We start from the raw sequence: 19,373 nt of genomic DNA on the forward strand, positions 1-19,373 counted from the left end.
TTTTAATTGAGATGTTCTTGGGTCACTTTCAGAATAAACCAACTAATTTTGCCGTTCATTAAATACTATTTTTTTTAATATACATACTAAAATACAATTTTCAATAAAATTTTTGTAATTATTAAAAATTAACAAAATGTTTTTATATATTTTCCATTTATTATAATCTACATATATAAGAGGTACATTTAACTTTGCTTTTTTTAATGATTTGGAACATGCTCTTCATCGCTTACATACATTCTAGTTAAATCGGATGAAATAGAGTCGGTTTCTGTGCTGCTGACACTATAATTATAAATATTGAAATCATAAAATAAATTTTTTGATTTTGTAGAAATATTTGTAAATATTCTTACTTATTCAAAAATTCTGTGTCTATAATAACTGCAGATAATGCATTGAAATCAGTATCCATTTGACTACCTCGCCTTGTTTGGTAACCACTGCTATCATCACGATTTTCATCTATCGATTTCATCAAAGAATCATCCTCACTAGATTGCTGCTGCAATAAAGGATTTCTTGATTTTTTCATTGGCAATGTAAACGATTGTAACTCAGTTTTTGAATCATTTAATGCTTGAGTTACTGCGCTAGCCAGAGCATTTATTGTTTCTGCTTTTGAAAGTAAACTTGAGTTGTCTCTTAAATTCCAAACTTCTGCTTTTTCCCCAATTTCGTTTAATTCTATTTCAACTTTTATTTCTAATTCTTTTATATCCTGTTTTGTTAATTCTTCATCATCTTCTTCATCTTCCTCTGGTCTGTAAACGTTATAAAAAAAGTAAGCATTGAAAGTTGAATTGATTTTACATATTACATGGTAAATTATCGAAGGTAATCGTTATGGTATTACATCTTTATTGCAATCATTATTACAATTATTATTATGTTCAATTCACATTGTGAACGTATTGCATTACAATACAAATTTAAATATCTAGGTATGCAGCTTAATAGTTATGATGAATAAGAATATCAAAATAAAATATCTGTGATTAAGTATTTTGATATTTATTATCATTTAAAAATTGGTATTGCTTTTATGATATAAAGTTATCCGATTCAAAATGAAATTTTTCAGTAATACTCACATTGTTTCCTGTTGCTTTTCAATTTCCGCAATAGCTTCTAAAATTTTTACTGATTGAATGTTATTTGTGTTATTGTTGCTGTTGATGCTAGTATTTGAACTATTAACATAATTACTCATATTATTATTAGCGTTATTCGAATTCCCATTACATTTGCTTTTCATTACAAGTTGCAACCAATTGGGAACTGAGGGTGTTGAAGTTGGATCTGGTGTAAACCTATTATTGAGAAAAAATATTAAAATAATATACGTTTACTATTTTGAAAGTAAAAGTGAACATTAAATTTAGCAGATATTCTTTTTTAGAACTTAAGAAAAGGATTAAAATATTTTCCAATTGAACAAAATTTTTGTGGTTTTGTTAATTTTGATTTACCTTATAATAGAATTAGAATGCTTAATTGGTGGTATTGAATAGAGTTGATTTATATTATCGGAACATTTTGTCTCTTCTTCAGTACCAAGTTCAGTTGTTTGTTGCTCTATATTATGTAATAAATTGATGTCGAATTTTAACATATCTGTAAAAAATACACTAAATTTTATTAATCTTTTAAGAAGAAGAATGCATACTTTTATCAATTGGTCCTAATCTGTGAGCAATGTTGTACATAATATCTGCTGTCCAAAATTCAGGAATTCTTGCAAAAATACTACCAGAATCAGCCGGCAAATGAAAACCCAACTTGTGCAATAACATTACAAATGGTTTATAAATCATCGCAGAAGATTGATCAGTGTTCCATGGTACTAATGGGATTGACTTTTTTCTCACTAAAATTATGTTCATAATATATAATAATTTTTTTTAACTTCATTTTGTAACATTAGGTAATTTGTGAACAAAAAATAGTACATAAACTGCGTATATATTAATAAAACAAAATATTTATTTTAATAATATACAGAGTATTATACTTTTTTTAACTCAATCTAATATTGGCTAATATTTACTTAAATTTGCAAAGTTAATTAATGTTTAATTAAAGATTAACAAATCTAAAACTTAATCTAAAAATTAAAATTAAAAATTAATATTTAAAATTACGAATATTGATATTGTTAATTTATTTAAAATGCATTTTATAAATATTTCCGTTTTTTATAAACAAACGCTGTTTTCTAAGAAATTTTTTTGTAAATATTAAATCGGTATGATATTAATTATAACTTACATATACAATGATATGGGATTGATTCCATTACCCGAATCTTAATTTCTTTTTCAAACACAGTTTGTTGTTCAAGTTTACCATAATCAATATTTAGTTTGACATAACAACATTCTAAGAGGACTTTTTGAAGCCATTGTATAATTCGTGATTTTCCTTCTTTCACCAACAGAGCTTTTAGATACTGAATCAGTTAATAAAATGGTAGTAAGATTTTCAAAATTATTTTTAAAGTAGGAATCTTATGTATTTTAAAACATTTGATTAAATTTTATGAAAATTTCTGATTTCTGACTTTTTTCTTTTATATTTTTCAATTTACCTGAATATTGTCCATGCTCTGATTTTTTGATGTATTACTAGTTCCTGTTAATGAATCTTTAAGATCAATTCCTGATTCTGATGTGCTACTTGATAATTGTCTTTTGTTACATTTCTTTTCGTATTCGGTATCCTCCAGTTTCATTAAATCATCATATTCAACGAGTGTCACTACATCCTATCAATATCGCAAGATCATAATAAAATTTTTAAACAAGAGACGACAAAAAAATATATAATTGCAAAAAAAAAAGAAAAATCATTATTTTTGTTTATTAATTCAATTTTTAAAAATATTATTTAACAAAAACTGACAATATTTTTTAAATAACGTTTTGATTTTCTTAAATACTTTATATAAATTATATTTATTCCTAAATCAAGTACAATTTTATTTAATCAATAAATTACATATGGATACATATTATATAATCTATAAAATATAAAATAAGTAAAATAATAATTAAAAACCATTTTATTTTTATATATTATTGCAGAAAAAAAAATTCAAAGAAACTTTATAGATTTTATAGTCATTGGAAAAAAATATTGAAATTTAATTAATAGAAATAATAATTCAATGCATACACATGATTAAGGTTAATTCTATTTACAAACTATGTATATATGTATATACATGTATGCATTAGTAGTTTAAGAAAGTAATTATGTAGTATTTGAAGACAATTAAAACAAAAGTGAGCCAAATACTCAGATAACTATTTAAAGTTTTTGTCTAAAATATTCTGAAATTAATCATTAAAATACAATAATCAATATTAATTTAAATACATGAGCTTAGAAATATTTGGATGGTTTTTTTTTTGAAAGTTACCTAAGCCCATTTGCAGTTTCAAAAGCCATGTCATGTCGACACTTGGAATTGAAATTTATATTGTTGGATAGGAAATTAAACACATCTACTATGAAAGCAATGACTGGTTACTTTAAACCCAAACGGAGCAATATTATATTTTTATTCCATTTTTATTTGAAATGGATTTTTTTCAAAAAAATATCATTTATCAAATATAGAAGACTTTATAAAATGTAGAAGACTTTTATTGAAATGACTGAAACAAATTATTTTCTGTTCTTTTGTGTTTCTTATGTTGTTGAAGCGAAGCAACAATATTTCTATATGCAAATTTTTGCTATTATTATTTTAATTTAATTCCGGATCTCTAGTAACTACATCTGTACGTATTGGCATGAAATATGTAGGTATGGGCAAGGTTGAATACACTTATATAAGTACGTACATATGTAATAAAAAAAAAATAGTTTAAAAGACTTATGGCAACCATAACTCAAGATTTTAATACTAAAAATAATTTTGCAATTGAAAAATTTGTTAAGAATATGTGTATGATAATTATTATTTATTAATTGGCAACAGTAAACTAAACTTTCCAATATTTAAATCCAATACTATGATAATCTTTATTTAATTATTGTTTAAATTATCTTAAAATTAAATAAAATTCACCATTCTTAAATGAATTTCACCAAAGGACACTAAAACAAATTATGTTTTAATCTTTACTTTATGTTTTTTTTTTTAATCTAATAAAAATAAAAATAAATTTATTTTGGAATTAATGGTCTCACCAAAACATATTCGTATTTGCTCAACTCGATTCTTTTTTTTTATCATCCCTTTTATTTTTTTTTCTTTGGAAAAAATTCACCGCATTTCCACGAATACACAAATTTTTTTATCCTATAAATTTACGTTTTTTAACAATTATTATTATTTTGGCTATTATGAAGATTAATCATTACGAACATTTCGTCGCACGCAGTTTTAATAGAAGACGTATTATAATTATTATCGTTCGATAATATGTGCTCATACAAGTAAAAAATATTTAGTAGCAGAATTTCAAAACGCCGAATTTATCAAGATGAATAGTGGAGCAGATCTAATCCAAAAATAAATTAGCTGAAATTTTTCTATTTAAAATTAGCTTCTTGGTTTTTTTTTTAAGTTTCAGTTTTGATTTAAAAAAAAATTAATAAAGTTTTGTTTATGCAAAATATGGTAAGGAACTGAAAAACTAAAATATAAAATATGTAAATGTAATTATAACAAAAAAATTTTAAATAGAGAAAACACAATATTTTAACACAACAATTATTGTATTAACATTAACTCCTTCATCACAACTAAAGTAAAATTTTACTTAAATTTAAATTTTTGTAATTAAAATAAACACATACGTCTAATGTGCATATGTTACTAACGATAAAATAAATTTTCAATTAACCCCTTAATGTTTGTTTGTATAGGTCACAGTTTTTGAATAGTTTAGATGCCAGTGAATCACACGTACTTCAGCAATTTTCACTTTGAATAATTTTAATTATACTTAATTACACATTATATTTTTCTGAAATTTTTTCCCTCTACGCATGAATAGTATTCTTTTAATTATTAAAATTTTACTATAAATGTTGTGATGAAGACAAAATATGGGAAATGGTTTCAATATTTGAATAATTATTTTTTTTTATAAAAATTTTTCTTTTCACTTTAAATGCATAAAAAATTTGAACTAAAATAGAAAAACTTGAAAGACTGCTACATTTTATGGAAAGAAAGGTTGTTATAAGTCTATTTATAGTTAAAATATAAATCTATTAATATATGGTTGTTATTTTAAAATTAAAAAATTAAAAGTTATATATTCAAAAATTCAATTGAAATGGTACCTGATGCAATAATTGTTGTATAACAGACATTCGAGATTTTTCACTATTTCCATTTTCTTTATACAATTGACGAATTTTTCCAACAATATCTTTTGATTTTTTACTTTGTACATAGTGCCAATACAAAACATCTTTTTCTTCCTGTGTCCATACACTTAAATAAAAAAAAAAAACTATCTTATTAAATTTTTAACCGACATTCCGACTTTATTTTGAAATAAGAAAAATATTTTAAACTCTTAAAGGTTATAGGAGCATGAAATTAAAATTGTGTTTTTTATTTTTTTGTCCAAAAGTATCATGAATTTACAGACAAACTAATTTTCAAAAGTACTTCCAAGGCTTTCAACTGGCTAAAATATTATTTTTACTTACCAATCACTATTTTTCATGTTATGTTCTTTTGTCATTTCTGTTAAAGATCCACATGATACAACAAATGCATTATTTCGTGGTGAATTCATAAATCTATGAATAACGTATTCAATTAAATCAGACCAGTCCTGAAATTAAATCTTATTGAATAAAATAGGAATAATAATATAATAACATCATATAAATAGTGTATTTAACTTACATCACAAACTTCAAATTCAGATTCCCAAATTTGGGAAAATGTTTTCAGTACAAGTGGTTGAAATAATAACTGAACTTGTTCTAAATCAGCTCCAATATGATGCATCATTGTAAACACGCAGTCGTTCACAAATTCACCGTTTTCTCGAAAATCATCTAATAAAAGCGCATAGTGATGCATTATTTCAACTTGAGCAAATCTGGAATTTTTAGAATAATTTTATTATTTTAAGAATCTTTATTTATCATTATAATTATTGGGTTTATTTTGCACAATAATATATTTTATATTATTTTACTATATAAAATATTTCAGATTTTAGAGTATTAAAAACGAATAAAATTTTAAACTAAATTTAATTTAATTATAATTAAACTAAATTTAATTGCAACTGTCAAGATATTACAGTTATCATTGCTTCATTGACTTTCAAAAATATATGAGTTATCGGCAATATTCATATGTAAGTAAATTCATATTTCGTATACTTATGTATGTGTGTCGGTATAAATTACTTACTGAGGCACATGTTCTGTTATATTGAAATTAATTAAATGTTTATCTTCTGACTTTGTAACATTATCTAATAATACTAAGAGGTCATGATTTGTAACAATTATATCCTGCAGGTATTGTCTACTATTCCACATCGGATTGAACTTGCGTATTAATAGTAAAAACAAATTTCTCAAATCTTCAATTGCACAAACTTGTAGTGTTAAATTTTTTAAATATTGACGATCTTCTTGGGATAAATGTGTTATTTTCTTATATGTATCAAGTGCTTGTAAAAATTCTCTTATTGCCGTCACTACTAAATGTAATCTTCTTAAAAATGGTTTCATATCACCTCCTTCTTGTCTAGACGTTAACTCCAGCTGCTCACACAACATCGCGCCTTCAAAAGTTAGATATGAAACAACTTCGTAGTTCAAAACGGAACTAATATGTTCTAAATCTAACTCAAGTTGGGAAGCAAATTTAAGAAAGTATGTAACCAACCAAAAGAAGTGAGATGTGTCCATGGGAAATTTCTGCAAAAATTTAAAATTGAAATTCAAAATTTATTTTTATTTTAGATTAAGCACAAAAATCAATAGGTACCAAATTTTCTAAAAGTTGTGCGTGAAGTTCTTGAACAAGATAATTATATCCTTTTAGTAGGAAATCAACAGTAAATTCCTTCAATATATTCGAGATATCCTCATCAGTTGGGGTATGTTGTATCAATCCTTTCATATTGATTCTAAAAATAAAAAATAAAGTTGATAAGTATAAGATTTGTCTCCGAAAGCTTATATTGTATGATTATGTATATGTGTATGTACATGAATATAATGCAAAAACGAGCATGTACTTATATAAGTACATATTATGCTTGGATCTCCTTTCCTTAAATTTTTACTTCAATAATGTCAACACATGCATGTATATATATTGCGTACATATATTACATATATTGTATGTATAATGTAATTATATAATGTATAATGTAAGTATACTCACATGTTACTTTTACTTCGTTTAACTAACTTTTTTCTCCTCCATTCCTTTTTTTCTAAAGGAGAGACGTTTGGATGTTGCTTTGTCCTTGGTTTTTGATGATGTACAGGCTTCTGGAGTGGACTATCGTCTTCATTGCTCGATGTCGAAATCGATTCTTGATTTTCAACTTGTGTTCCATAGCCACAATCGGAAAGTTCAGAAGTTGAAGACGGACATTCACGTTTTTGCGCAGGACACTTGCCATTACATAATATTCCAGAATGAGGACTTTTGAACGCCTGGTTGTGGTTATTTTTCTGTAAAAAATTTAATTCTGACTTTTATATTAATTTCAATGAAATAGTTCTTACAACAATTTCAATTTTTGATTTTGCTGGTGGTGAAGCAAATATAACATGGGAAGTGTTTTCTGGATCAGCTGGTTTTGTTGTTGGAGATGGTTTTTGAATTATTTTTGACTCATTAGATATTGTTTGGTATCTTTGGTCCCCTACATATTGTTTTTTTGAACAATTTCCTTGAGATGTTGATTCAAAATCTTGTTGTTCTTGTAATAAGTGTTTAGATTCCTTTTTTATTGCTGGTGGCATTCTCATTATAGCATTTTGATATTCATGACCTTTACGGCTTACCTCTTGCAATGTTGCCTCTGTTTCTTTATTAAGACACGTCTGACGGCGATCTTCGGACGTTTCCTTGTTTCCACTACCACCATTGTCCGATGAATCGGAAGTTGGATCGGATGATGTCAACATTGGGCTTGAATCCCCGCTCCCTTTATTTGGTGGGGTAGTATTACTTTCGTTATCTTCTGAACTTTCTGAAAGGGAAGCTTCAAACCACATATTTAATAATTTTTGCAATGTACCAACATGCTGATCCTTATACATTAGGGCAATTAGTTGCACCATTGTAACAACCCAATGGGCTCTTTGTGGGCAAGACATTAAAAATAGCAAAGTTTTATCAATGCTTTGTATGAATAAATTCCATACAATCGTGTTTTGCAAAGATGTTTGTCCGCCATTTGCTCCCGTTGTGTTGTTGAGGCTGCTGCTATGAGGACCTGTTAGGCTATTTTCTGGAATATGTAATATATTTCGTAATAGCAATAAACAATTATTGATACTATCACATTGTGCTAATGACAATTTTTTCGACTCTCCATCTAGAATGGATTTTATACGATCTAAAACAGATTTAATGCTTTTTGTGTCAGCAAAAGCTTCTTTGCTAGTTATAAGAAGTTTATTTAGTTCGAATATTGTGTTGCGACCTACTTCAGTTCGGTACATTATATCAACACAAAATAAACATTCTACAGGAACTGTTAGATTAACTAAAATTCTTATAACAGCATCTGTAATTTCTGGTTCTCTAACGTGAATTAGAAGTGGTATTAAATCTGCTTTGACATGTTGACCAAAACCAATAGCTCGGCGAAATGTACGTAGCGTTTGATCTTCGTAAATTAATTTTAAATTAATTTCTTCTAAGGTAGCTGAAAAATTAAGTTCTTTAGTTTAAAAAGCAACTATAATTCAAACATGCATTTTACCTAAAGCATTAGGGTTAATCTCATAAATATCATCTTTCAGAAAACCCAAAGATGAAAATGTACTAAATATTTGGGGATTCGTCAATAGCCAATCCATGTTTGAAATTAAGTTTGTGGTAAGCTAAGTTATGTAAAAAATACGTACTCGACGCTTTCTCATTTGCACTAATATTTTGAAGGAGGATGATAATTCTTCAATTAATATATGTAAATAATTGAATACTTCCTATTATTTAAGATTCTGAGTTTTAAAATCTGAAATATAAAAAGCAAATAGAATTTTTTAGATATTGATATACTAGCTACACATGACTTTAAAAAATGATCTTTAAAAATTATATATTGGACAAAAATTATGCAAAAACCTGGTTAAAAATTATAATAGAACAAAATATTCTAAAACAGAATTAAATGTACATTCTCAAAAAGGCCACATGTATATTCAATTATATTAATAAAAATCATAATTATAAATAATAAATTAAATTCGACAGCTTTATAGTGATACATATGTATAAATAAGGGAAAGACTGGTTCAAATGATTTGTATTTATTTTTTATTTCTTGATTAACTTATAGAAAAAATGACAAAATCAAAAACATTATATAAAACAATCATTGTGAATATTGGAAAAATAAAACAATACAGCTATAACAGTTTACGTAAAGTTAAATTGAAAATTAAAAAACTAAAGCTAGTGTGTAAGATTTCAGAAAATGGCACTTGGAGTTTCCATTATTTTTTTCTTTTTTTTGCAGCTTTTAACGTGGCAATTTTAATTTTCCTTTTTTTATTTTAAAAGCTAATCAGTCTATGCCTATAGATTTTAACGAAGCTTTTTCATTCGGGTGGTATCATTTCATACATTGCATACTTCCATGTCCACGATCTCGCCAAATTTTCGAATTTTTTTCGATCTGTCTCATAAATATAACCAATTTCTGGTTCCATACAAACCTGAAGGAGAATCGATTAATAAATATAATTTGCCTTTCGTAAATTTAATACCTCAGTAAATGGATCTGTCAATAAACTTTGTAAGGATAATAGTACTTTAGCTACGGTAAGGGCAATTGACCAATTGTGTTGAATAATATCAATACCGACATCACCGTGCCTTGACACATTGGGATGCAAAATTTTTGTTAAAAATCTAATTTTTGGGGGAAGCATTGGATATCTAAAAAACAATTGATAATCAAAAAATTTATTTATTAAGCATATTAGCATTAAGTATTTTTATTTACGTGTCAGGAAAGAATACTTTCAGGAAAAATTTTCCACCTTCATAAGGACTACCTGTAGGTCCCAAAATGCTTGCTTGCCAGTGTGAATTTTGACGGTCCAAAGGTAAGGCTTCAATTCCTTCTGATTGTACCATATTAAGCGACCGAAACTCAAATCTAAGACGATTCATTCTGATGGCATTATTTCCTATTTGTTGATGTGAATTAAATGCAATTTGATATAGACAGGTTTTGCAGAAACATGAAGACATCAAGGCTGAATACATCTTTTAAAATTGTCTTAATATTATAAATCTACTACAAAACCATTTAATTAAATTTACCTTAAACCAATTTTGAACTTCAATTAAATTTCTATACAATGGCCAACGCTGTTTTAAGAATTTCCTCCACATTGATTGTGATGTGTTTACTTCTAATATTTTTTTCCATTGTTTGCATACTTCACTAGCATTCCACAAAGATATATCGTCTAAATAAGAAAATATTGATATTAAAACCTCTACAGGCAAAGCTGAAATATCCTTTCCAGATCGACCTACAAAATTTTGCTCTGACAACATGTTTACATATTGTGAAAGTTGCAACGGAGGTTCTATTAGTTGCACAGGTTTTATAAGAGGCAAATGTTCGTCATCAAAATTAATATTATTATTATCCTCATTTGTATCGATATCTTCGTTTTGTTTAGGCAACTCTTGCCGACGAATACCCAACCTTACCACATCAATATTTCGAGCAGGTGCAACAATCTCATCGTCGTCAACGTCTCTTTCTTGTTTTCCGTCTTTTTCGGTTACTGTAAACGGGGGTTCATCATTTCCAGAATCTTCATCATCAGATATCTCAGTTACAAGTTCACGATTTTCTTCATTTGGACTTTCAATTGGATATAAAAATGCATGACATGTTCCACATAAAGGCTCATCAAAATTTGGTCCATAATATCCATTGCATATCCAACAAGTTGAACTATTCTAAATTTTAAAAAATTAGTTAATTTAGTTTATAGGGCATTCAATAGATAAATGGTTTAACTTACCGGAAATTCAAAATATTCCGAGTGATCATGATTTATCTCCGAATCATCATTTTCATTAGCTTCATCTTCAAGTTCATCGAAATCTATTTCGCTATCTGCCTTGTTTTCTTTTTGCATACAATAATTTTTATGAAAATCTGTTAAACAACCGGCCATTTTATATATCCATTTAATTTAATCAAATAAACCAATTTCAATCAACTGTTTTAACAAAAATAAACATTAGAAATTCTTTATCAAATTTTTTATAGATGTAGGTACTTGTTTTTTTCAACTTTACATTTTATACATGCAGGATATATAGATACAATTATGTTTTCTTTTGTTTTGGTAAATTAAAAATTTTGACATTTCTAATGTTAAAAATTATTGTTGATTGTCATATTATATATATGAAATTGTTGTTGATAGTCATAAAATAGAATATAAAAGCATTCACAATAGACTATAACTCATTCGGTATGATGGGAATTTTCGATAATTCAGACAAACACTGAAAATTCCAAAATAAATCTTAAAAAAGTTTTCATGCATACTTACAAATCCGCATAACACTGAATATTTACTTTTGCAGATTTATAACATACTCCAGTAATTCAATATCTATTGTGCTCTTCTAATTTACTATATTTTTGCAGTAGTTATAAAATAAACTCAAAAGATTCCTTTGAACTTTAAGGAGAACTGCCATTTTCGAACATGCAATTTTTGCAGATTTTGCACTTCAGATTTATCGAACGTGTTTTATATTAAGATTTAAGTTATAACTGAATTATCGAAAATCTTTCGTGGAAAACGGAAAAGGTTAAATTTGTTTGATTTTGTAATTACATTTTTTTGTAAATGGATTTTTGTAGATTTGTATTCGAATCAAGATATTGTACTTAAAATCATTAAGTATTAAACAATTTCTTTTATACCAATACGTATGTACATACATTCATGCGTGCATGCATTTTTACATTCATACATACATGAGTACATAAAATGTTGCTCTCAGGATATTGTGGCCTGATAGAACTTATTCGACACTATAAATTTATAAAAAATGACCACGAGCTGTATTAAAGCTCACTATGTATATGTGCTACCGTTATCGATTATTTAGAAAAATATTTTTTTATGAGTTACGCAAAATATTCAGCAATGAATTTTTCTGTACGAAATATGTTCACTATACATAATATTGTTTAAATCACATTTTTGAACGCGTGAAATGTAAAAAAAAGTAAAAATTTAATAAAAACAAGTTTTTTAGATTTTTTTTCCTTTTAAATTCTCAAATGCCTCATTGTTATAAAAGCTTTATTAAAACTTTATAAACAATATTCCTGCCAACCATTGAAACTAGTTACTGTACTAACACGTATTATGTATTTTATTATGTTTATACGTCTGTGCAAAGAAGTAAATAGTAGATACAACATAATAATAATAAAAAATAAGTGCTAAATTTATATTATGCTAGGGCAATATTTTTATTATACACATACATGCATACACACACAACACTATTAAAGTAAAGATCATAAATTATAAGGAAAAGCTACAGTTCTGTGAGTCAGTATCAACTTTTCGAGCTTTAATGTGATTTGGCCAATGGATCAAAAGCCCTATCTAAGGTATAGTTTAAACATAATCAAATATGTATATACGTAGATATGTAGTGAAGTTAAACGTATTAAATGGTTAACTTAGACGGTTTTAACATAAAAATGAAACCCATATATTGGAACTGCTTTAAGTAAATTATTTTAAAAATATAATTGTGCCTATGTAAATAATAATCAAAATCTATGATGCTAAACTAGAACAATTTTAATTTATATGTAATTTAATAAAGTTGGGTCAAACCAATGATTTGTAATGTAGCTCTTTTCTCTTCAACAAGGTAAAATATTACTTTTAAAAACAATCTAGCTGTGTCCTTCATTGCTAAAATTACTTTCATTTATATACTTACATGAATATAAATTGATACATTTAGGATGAGCTTTGTATATGCATTCTTTGAAATTAAACAAAAAAAAAATTTAAACAGGCGTTAACATAATGCTCGATTTTGAGGGTAGAGTTAAGAAAATTAATTATATTTTTTAATAGCATGAAAATCAGCATTGCCATGCTGCATTTATAAAAATTTGGAAAAGCTTACAGTTTCGGAAATATAAGCCAAAAAATTCAAATTTTAGAAATTTCGAGAGGCGTAAATTTGAGATGGGGTTGAGGTGAAAAAAATTTTCTTCTAATGAAATGATTTATTTATTAGTATCTTATTTAAGAGCTGCTAAACTTTCAGTTTACAACCTGAGGTCGATAAGAAAAACGATATTAAAAATTTGTAAAAAATCGGTTTTAGATAACGGTAAATTTTAATGATCATTTTGTTTTTTTAAAGTTCAAGTATGGTATTTCGCGGTTAAAGAAGCCAGTCACTACTTTTCTGCGTTTGCAAATTTTGAAAAATGCTCATAATTTCGCTGCAATAGATAGAAAAAAAAAAGGAATTTTTAGGGTTTCAGGCCGCTAAAACTTTTGGAGGGGGAGGGATAGGTAATTTTCTAGTAAAGGTTGTACATATGAAATTTTAGTTTTATATCTTCAAGGGCGTAGAATTTTTGTAAACGGGTCCACGGACGGACGGACAGACGAACGGGGTGATAGACAGACGGACGGACGGATTGACAGAATGAAATTAATAAGCACTTTTTTTAAAAATTTTTTTGGAAAAGTGCTAAAAAGCATTATAAATTAATAAACGCAAATGTAATAGGATTTCTAAGTTATTAAAAGCAATTAATAAATCCATTTATTATGAGTATCAAATGCGATTTTATAGAAAGTTTAGTCATATGAATGTTTTGAAACGTGCAGCTGCAAAAAACAAGTTACCTTTATAACTAAGAATTATGTAAGTTCGTGCTGATAAAAATTATAAAATTGTGTAAACGCAACAGCTTTTTTGTTTTATACCTAAATACAAGTATACACGTACAATGTAGGTACATTATTGTTGTATGCGAGGAAAAATTATGAATAAGTTCCTCATTTATTACAAATTTGACAAAGTTGTAGTAAGAAACAAATTTTCAACTACGCAATGATCGAAACGAAGGTTATAGAACACCAATCAACACGAGAGAGCGATATTGCAAAAAAAAAATATTTTTCTAAATGTTTTTAATTTGTAAATGAAGTAGCAAACGAATAAAGGGTTAAAAACTTGTCACACGTCCCAAAAAAAAATTTGAAACGTACCAATCTGGACATCCTGATGCCGGTAGTTTTATCAAAATATTTTGCAATTTCGGTAAGAAATGGTCTTATATTATGTTTTTTATTTATATATCAATATGGATAAATATATTCAGAATTAGAATGAAGGTCCAATTCTGCATCATATATGCATAATCTAAGTAATGAGAAAATTACATTTTTTACATAGAACAAGTTACCAAATACTGCATAAATGTGCTAACACAGATTTGAAAATTTTAAATAGATAATTAGATTTTTGTCATTAATGGTTTAATTGCTAAAATATTATAGGAAGTTGTATATAAGTTGTACTTTAGTTTCTAAGTTAGAATATAACATTTAAAATATAATTATAAAAATTATGAAAATTAAATATTAAATTAAAAATCGTATTTTTTGTAAATTATATGTGTACACATATAAAAAGGTGAATTTAAATTATTAATTTTTTTTTTAATAAAAATACGTGTTTTATGAATATTTGCAAAGATATGTTATAGATAAAAAAAAATACAGAATTTTTTTAAAGTGCGTAAATACCGCCTTCTTGTATGTACACATTTTCACACAACTATTTCTCTTACATCCTTTACAGTTATTACCACACGACTAATTAATTTAATATACTTAATAAAAATTATATAAAAATTTTGTATTTAATTCTATTTGCATGATACAATACGAGTAACGCCACATGATCCACTCTATAGTAATGTGAGTATAGTGCACATATGTATACATAAAATGTGTATTATTCACATTTTAATTCCCATTCAAAAAAGTCACCTGCATTGGACGAATGTTTTGTAATATAAAAATAATTACGAAGCATAACAAAATTAAATAAGAAAAAGAAAAGAAAAAGAGACAAAATGTCGTATTTAGAAATTTTTTTTGTATTGAATTCAAAAAAATGAAGATGTTTGAAATTTACTCTGATATTATAGTTTGTTTTCTTATTTTGGGTGAATTTGTATACATACATAAGTACGTGGTATATGAATGTTTGCACGTTATTTTCTGGCACGAATTGAAATTAATTTAATTACATACATACATATTAAAATATTTTACAGTTTATCATATAGATTCCATTTAAATAAAAATTTTTAACCTTAAGAATGAGAAGAATTTTTTATGCTAATTATTAATTATGTTTCATATTCGTGTAAAGGTGTAAAGTATGTTTAGTTACGTATATCAGTTTGTACAGTTATGAATTCATACATATGTATGAATTCTTAATCAATAATATAAAAAAAGTAAAACGAAATATATTAAATTTCTTTGTAATTTAAAATGAAACTAAAAACTTTAATTTATTATGCGCTTATTTAATTTTATTTTTTATTGAAATTTTACGAAATACCTACATAGGTATCAATTTTTCCAAATTATATAAATAATTGTTTAATTAATACAATTATACAATTAAAGTTTAACACTGTCATAACTCACAACACCATACGGAAAAACCGAGAGAAAAAATCATTTGCCTTCATTTTGTTTTATTTTGCTAATTATTGTGATTTTACAATACTACTAGTTGGGGGTTTAATAGATATTATTTTTTTAGTTTACAACTTAAGACTTGTTTTTTAAGTTTGTATTTGGGTAAGTATATATGTATATTTTCTAATTTGAAATTCTCATAATATAAATAAAATGATATGCTATTTTATATATCTCTTTAATTTTTATATCCATACGAACATACATAAGTTCGAAGGTTACAATAAATTCGATTGTTTCTCTAAGAAATAATGGTTTGAAATATAGGTAAGTTTTTGATCAGCATCAAATTCTGAGACGATTTTACCCTGTATGTCCGTCCGTTCTAACTAAAAAACTTAATGAGCTAAGTTTACCAAATTTTCACAAATGATTTATATCAGAAATTATATAGAACCTAGAGTATTAAAATTTTCCACAAGCAAATATATTATTACGGCTCTTAAGTATATCGGATAAAAATAGTTGAAATTTCTTGACTTCTAGTTTTAGCTGCCATACAACTTTGAAAGTCATTTGGTTATATATTATGGAAACTATTCATGATATTACACTGCTGAAATTTCGCATTAACGAATTAAAAAAACCCGAAGTACTTATGAAATAGTGTGACAATCGGCACACAGTACTTAAAATCTTTCATTAGTACAGATATCACACAGTTCTTTGGACCGTTCTATTCTATTCTCGTATTCGTATTGGACCGTTACACAAAAATTTTTATACAACGAAAAAGTAAAGTTTAAAAAAAAATTTTCGCATTACCATTGCTATAAATTTTTACGAAATTCGTATTTTTTTAACAAATTTTTTCGTAATAATAATTAGTAACAATATTACATTTTTAAATAATGTTCTTTAATAAATGCGTAATATTAGCAAATTATGGGCAGCTTCTCTTTTAAACTCTTAGATATATACTTCAATCTATACAAAAATTTGAATGCTATCAATCACTGTAATACATTATTTATATGTATATAAAAGGTTAATAATGGATGCATTCATGATTATTTGATATTATGTGGTTCTTATTAATTATACGTGTATATATAATACGAGTATAAGTAGTTGGAGAAATTTTCTATTTCTTTATTTTAAAAAAGACTTATACTGACCTTTTAGTATTTTGATTTCTAATTGATATATTATAAAAATATAGTAATTAATCCAAAGTAATAAAGTCAATTATTAATTTAAACTTGTCAATATTATATATGTATATGTTTTAGCTTTTATAATGTGCATGTATATATATATGTAAGTTTTACTTTTAATTTTTTTTTTCATTCATTCATTTTTATTTTCTATTTTTTCTTCAAAAAGATTTTAATTTTTTTAACTTTTTACACATATGTATGTATGAATAAATATATATATATATATATATATATATATATATATTATAGGAATATTCCTTAAGTTTTTTTTTTTATTATTTTTACAAAAGCAAAAATTTTGATTTGGCACTATTTAATTTTTAGAATTTTATTCTATTTTGATTTTCCAAATTCAAAAATAGTTGTAATTAGTATTAAACTGATTCATTGATATTTTTTTTTTTTTTATTATAATAAATTTTCACTTGTTTTGAAATATTCAAATGTTCTACAATATAATAGATTTATGTTTTTTACCTATTACACTTTATTAAATACGACCTTTTGATTCAATATTATGAAATAATTTATGTATATTTAATTGAAAATAAATTGTTTCAAAATAATTTAAAATCTTTGTTACTATATCCGATATTTAATATAAGTATTCCTTTTCCACAGCAATATTACACAGCCGTTTGATCACCGAAGGGCATAACATATATAAATATATTATAATTATTTAATTATTGTTATATGATGTAAATTATTTTATTTTTCCTTTTTTCGTTTTTTTAATAAACGATAAAAATATAATGAATATTTAATTTTGTAAAAAAATTTTAAATACCGTTGTATTATTTTATAATTTTTGTATTATATAAATAATTTTTATATATTTTACTCATATGTTATACATATAATTACGATTCTAAATAAAAAAAACAAAAAATTTAATTCAATTATAACAGTTTGTTTTCTTTGCCGCGAACAAAATTATCGAATAACCGTATAGATCGATTGCAACAATTGAAATAATAATTTTGTAAGTATATATTTTTTATTTTTTTGTTTCTAAATGAAAATGTGAATGTAAAATAAAACAAAACAACAAAAATAAATAAAAATAAAAAAAAATTACCATACCAAACTTCTCATTCTGTATAATATTAGATTGTACATTTTGTTAAATACAGAATGAGAATAGAAAAAAAGTAAACAAAGAACAAAATAAGTAGACTTTGTGGGTATTTTATTAACACATTGAAAATAATTTGCAACGTTTATATACATACACATAATAATTATATAAAACGTCATCGAACATTGAAAACTGCTTGAATAAACTTTTCATATTTTTATAGTTTTTTTTTATAATAAAATTTTCTATAACATCATACACATATAAAATCCTAAACTAAAAAAAATTGTATATGTATGTATATGTAGATCGCTTAAATACAAATATATATACCGTTAATATTATTTTGTTGTATATATAATTGTATAGCTACATATATACATCCTACGGCTGGAAAATGAACAAACAGTAAAAAAAAATCACGTGTACTTGCAACGTGATTCTACACCATTTATAATTTATCAATTGATAAAATAACGTGAGTACAATATAAAATCATAAAATAAAAATGCGAGGCACGAAGAAAAAGAAACTAAAAAGGTGAGCATTTGTTACTCATTTTGATTTTACTCCTACTATTTTAGATTTAATATATTTTTTTTACTAAATAAAAATATAACGAATAAATGTTATGTAGGTATAAACATTATTTATGTATACACTCATCCTTCTCTTTAAGGAACTAATATGTTTCGGAAATATTGTCCGTAAATCGAATCTTTTTACTTACATTACGATCCAACCACATAATTTTTTGTTTACATAGGTGTATACATAGGTACATATATTTCTTGTTAATTTGCAAAAAATACATTTTAGAAATTTTCCGTAAATCGAATATTTTTTCCGTTAAAAGAGTCATTGGTTTAATTTTCGAATTCCGTAAAACCGAAATTACGTATAACGAGCTTTCGTTAAGCGAGGGATGAGTGCTTAAGGTATAATAAAAAGGCCAAATTTTTTTTTAATTTAACTAAAGTTTTACTATACATGAGAATTTCCCACAATCTCAAAATTCTAAAATTTAAATCTTTCAAGTTTCATTAATTTACAGAAAATATTCGTAGTTTTCCAATACTTACACTTTTATAGTAAAATATGTAGGTATTTATAATTGAGCAAAC

The 19,373-nt window shown here is 25.5% G+C and overlaps 2 protein-coding genes across 2 annotated transcripts; both read right to left on the bottom strand.

Moving 5' to 3' along the window:
• Positions 1–54: 54 nt before the first annotated feature.
• On the bottom strand, positions 55–18,096 carry LOC129615416 (protein timeless). The gene is given in 16 exon segments (XM_055530618.1): positions 55–288; positions 360–767; positions 1,098–1,316; positions 1,476–1,620; positions 1,673–1,873; positions 2,275–2,455; positions 2,594–2,770; positions 5,308–5,461; positions 5,683–5,810; positions 5,885–6,083; positions 6,404–6,918; positions 6,989–7,130; positions 7,391–8,891; positions 8,949–9,203; positions 17,127–17,324; positions 17,959–18,096. Coding segments are annotated over 14 exon segments (4,152 nt in total). The 5' UTR covers positions 9,046–9,203; positions 17,127–17,324; positions 17,959–18,096; the 3' UTR covers positions 55–203.
• LOC129615421 (uncharacterized) lies at positions 9,489–17,959 on the bottom strand. The gene is made up of 6 exons (XM_055530628.1): positions 17,646–17,959; positions 11,239–11,439; positions 10,520–11,173; positions 10,197–10,462; positions 9,958–10,129; positions 9,489–9,906 (listed from the first exon to the last, which is right to left on the bottom strand). Exons 2-6 carry the CDS (start codon positions 11,392–11,394, stop codon positions 9,790–9,792), a joined length of 1,365 nt encoding a protein of 454 aa, XP_055386603.1. The 5' UTR covers positions 11,395–11,439; positions 17,646–17,959; the 3' UTR covers positions 9,489–9,789.
• Positions 18,097–19,373: the final 1,277 nt, after the last annotated feature.

Source organism: Condylostylus longicornis, unplaced genomic scaffold (assembly GCF_029603195.1).
Source record: "Condylostylus longicornis isolate FDR11 unplaced genomic scaffold, ASM2960319v2 ptg000135l, whole genome shotgun sequence".
NCBI lineage: Eukaryota > Metazoa > Arthropoda > Insecta > Diptera > Dolichopodidae > Condylostylus > Condylostylus longicornis.

Bases quoted from the DNA above. Each gene is read 5' to 3' on its own strand.
- LOC129615421 (XM_055530628.1), bottom strand. From the start codon at position 11,394: ATGGCCGGTTGTTTAACAGATTTTCATAAAAATTATTGTATGCAAAAA. The intron at 10,463-10,519 runs GTAAATTTAATT...CAATTTTAAAAG, and splicing joins AAGTTCAAAATTGGTTTAAG to ATGTATTCAGCCTTGATGTC. The intron at 10,130-10,196 runs GTAAATAAAAAT...ATTGTTTTTTAG, and splicing joins AAAGTATTCTTTCCTGACAC to ATATCCAATGCTTCCCCCAA.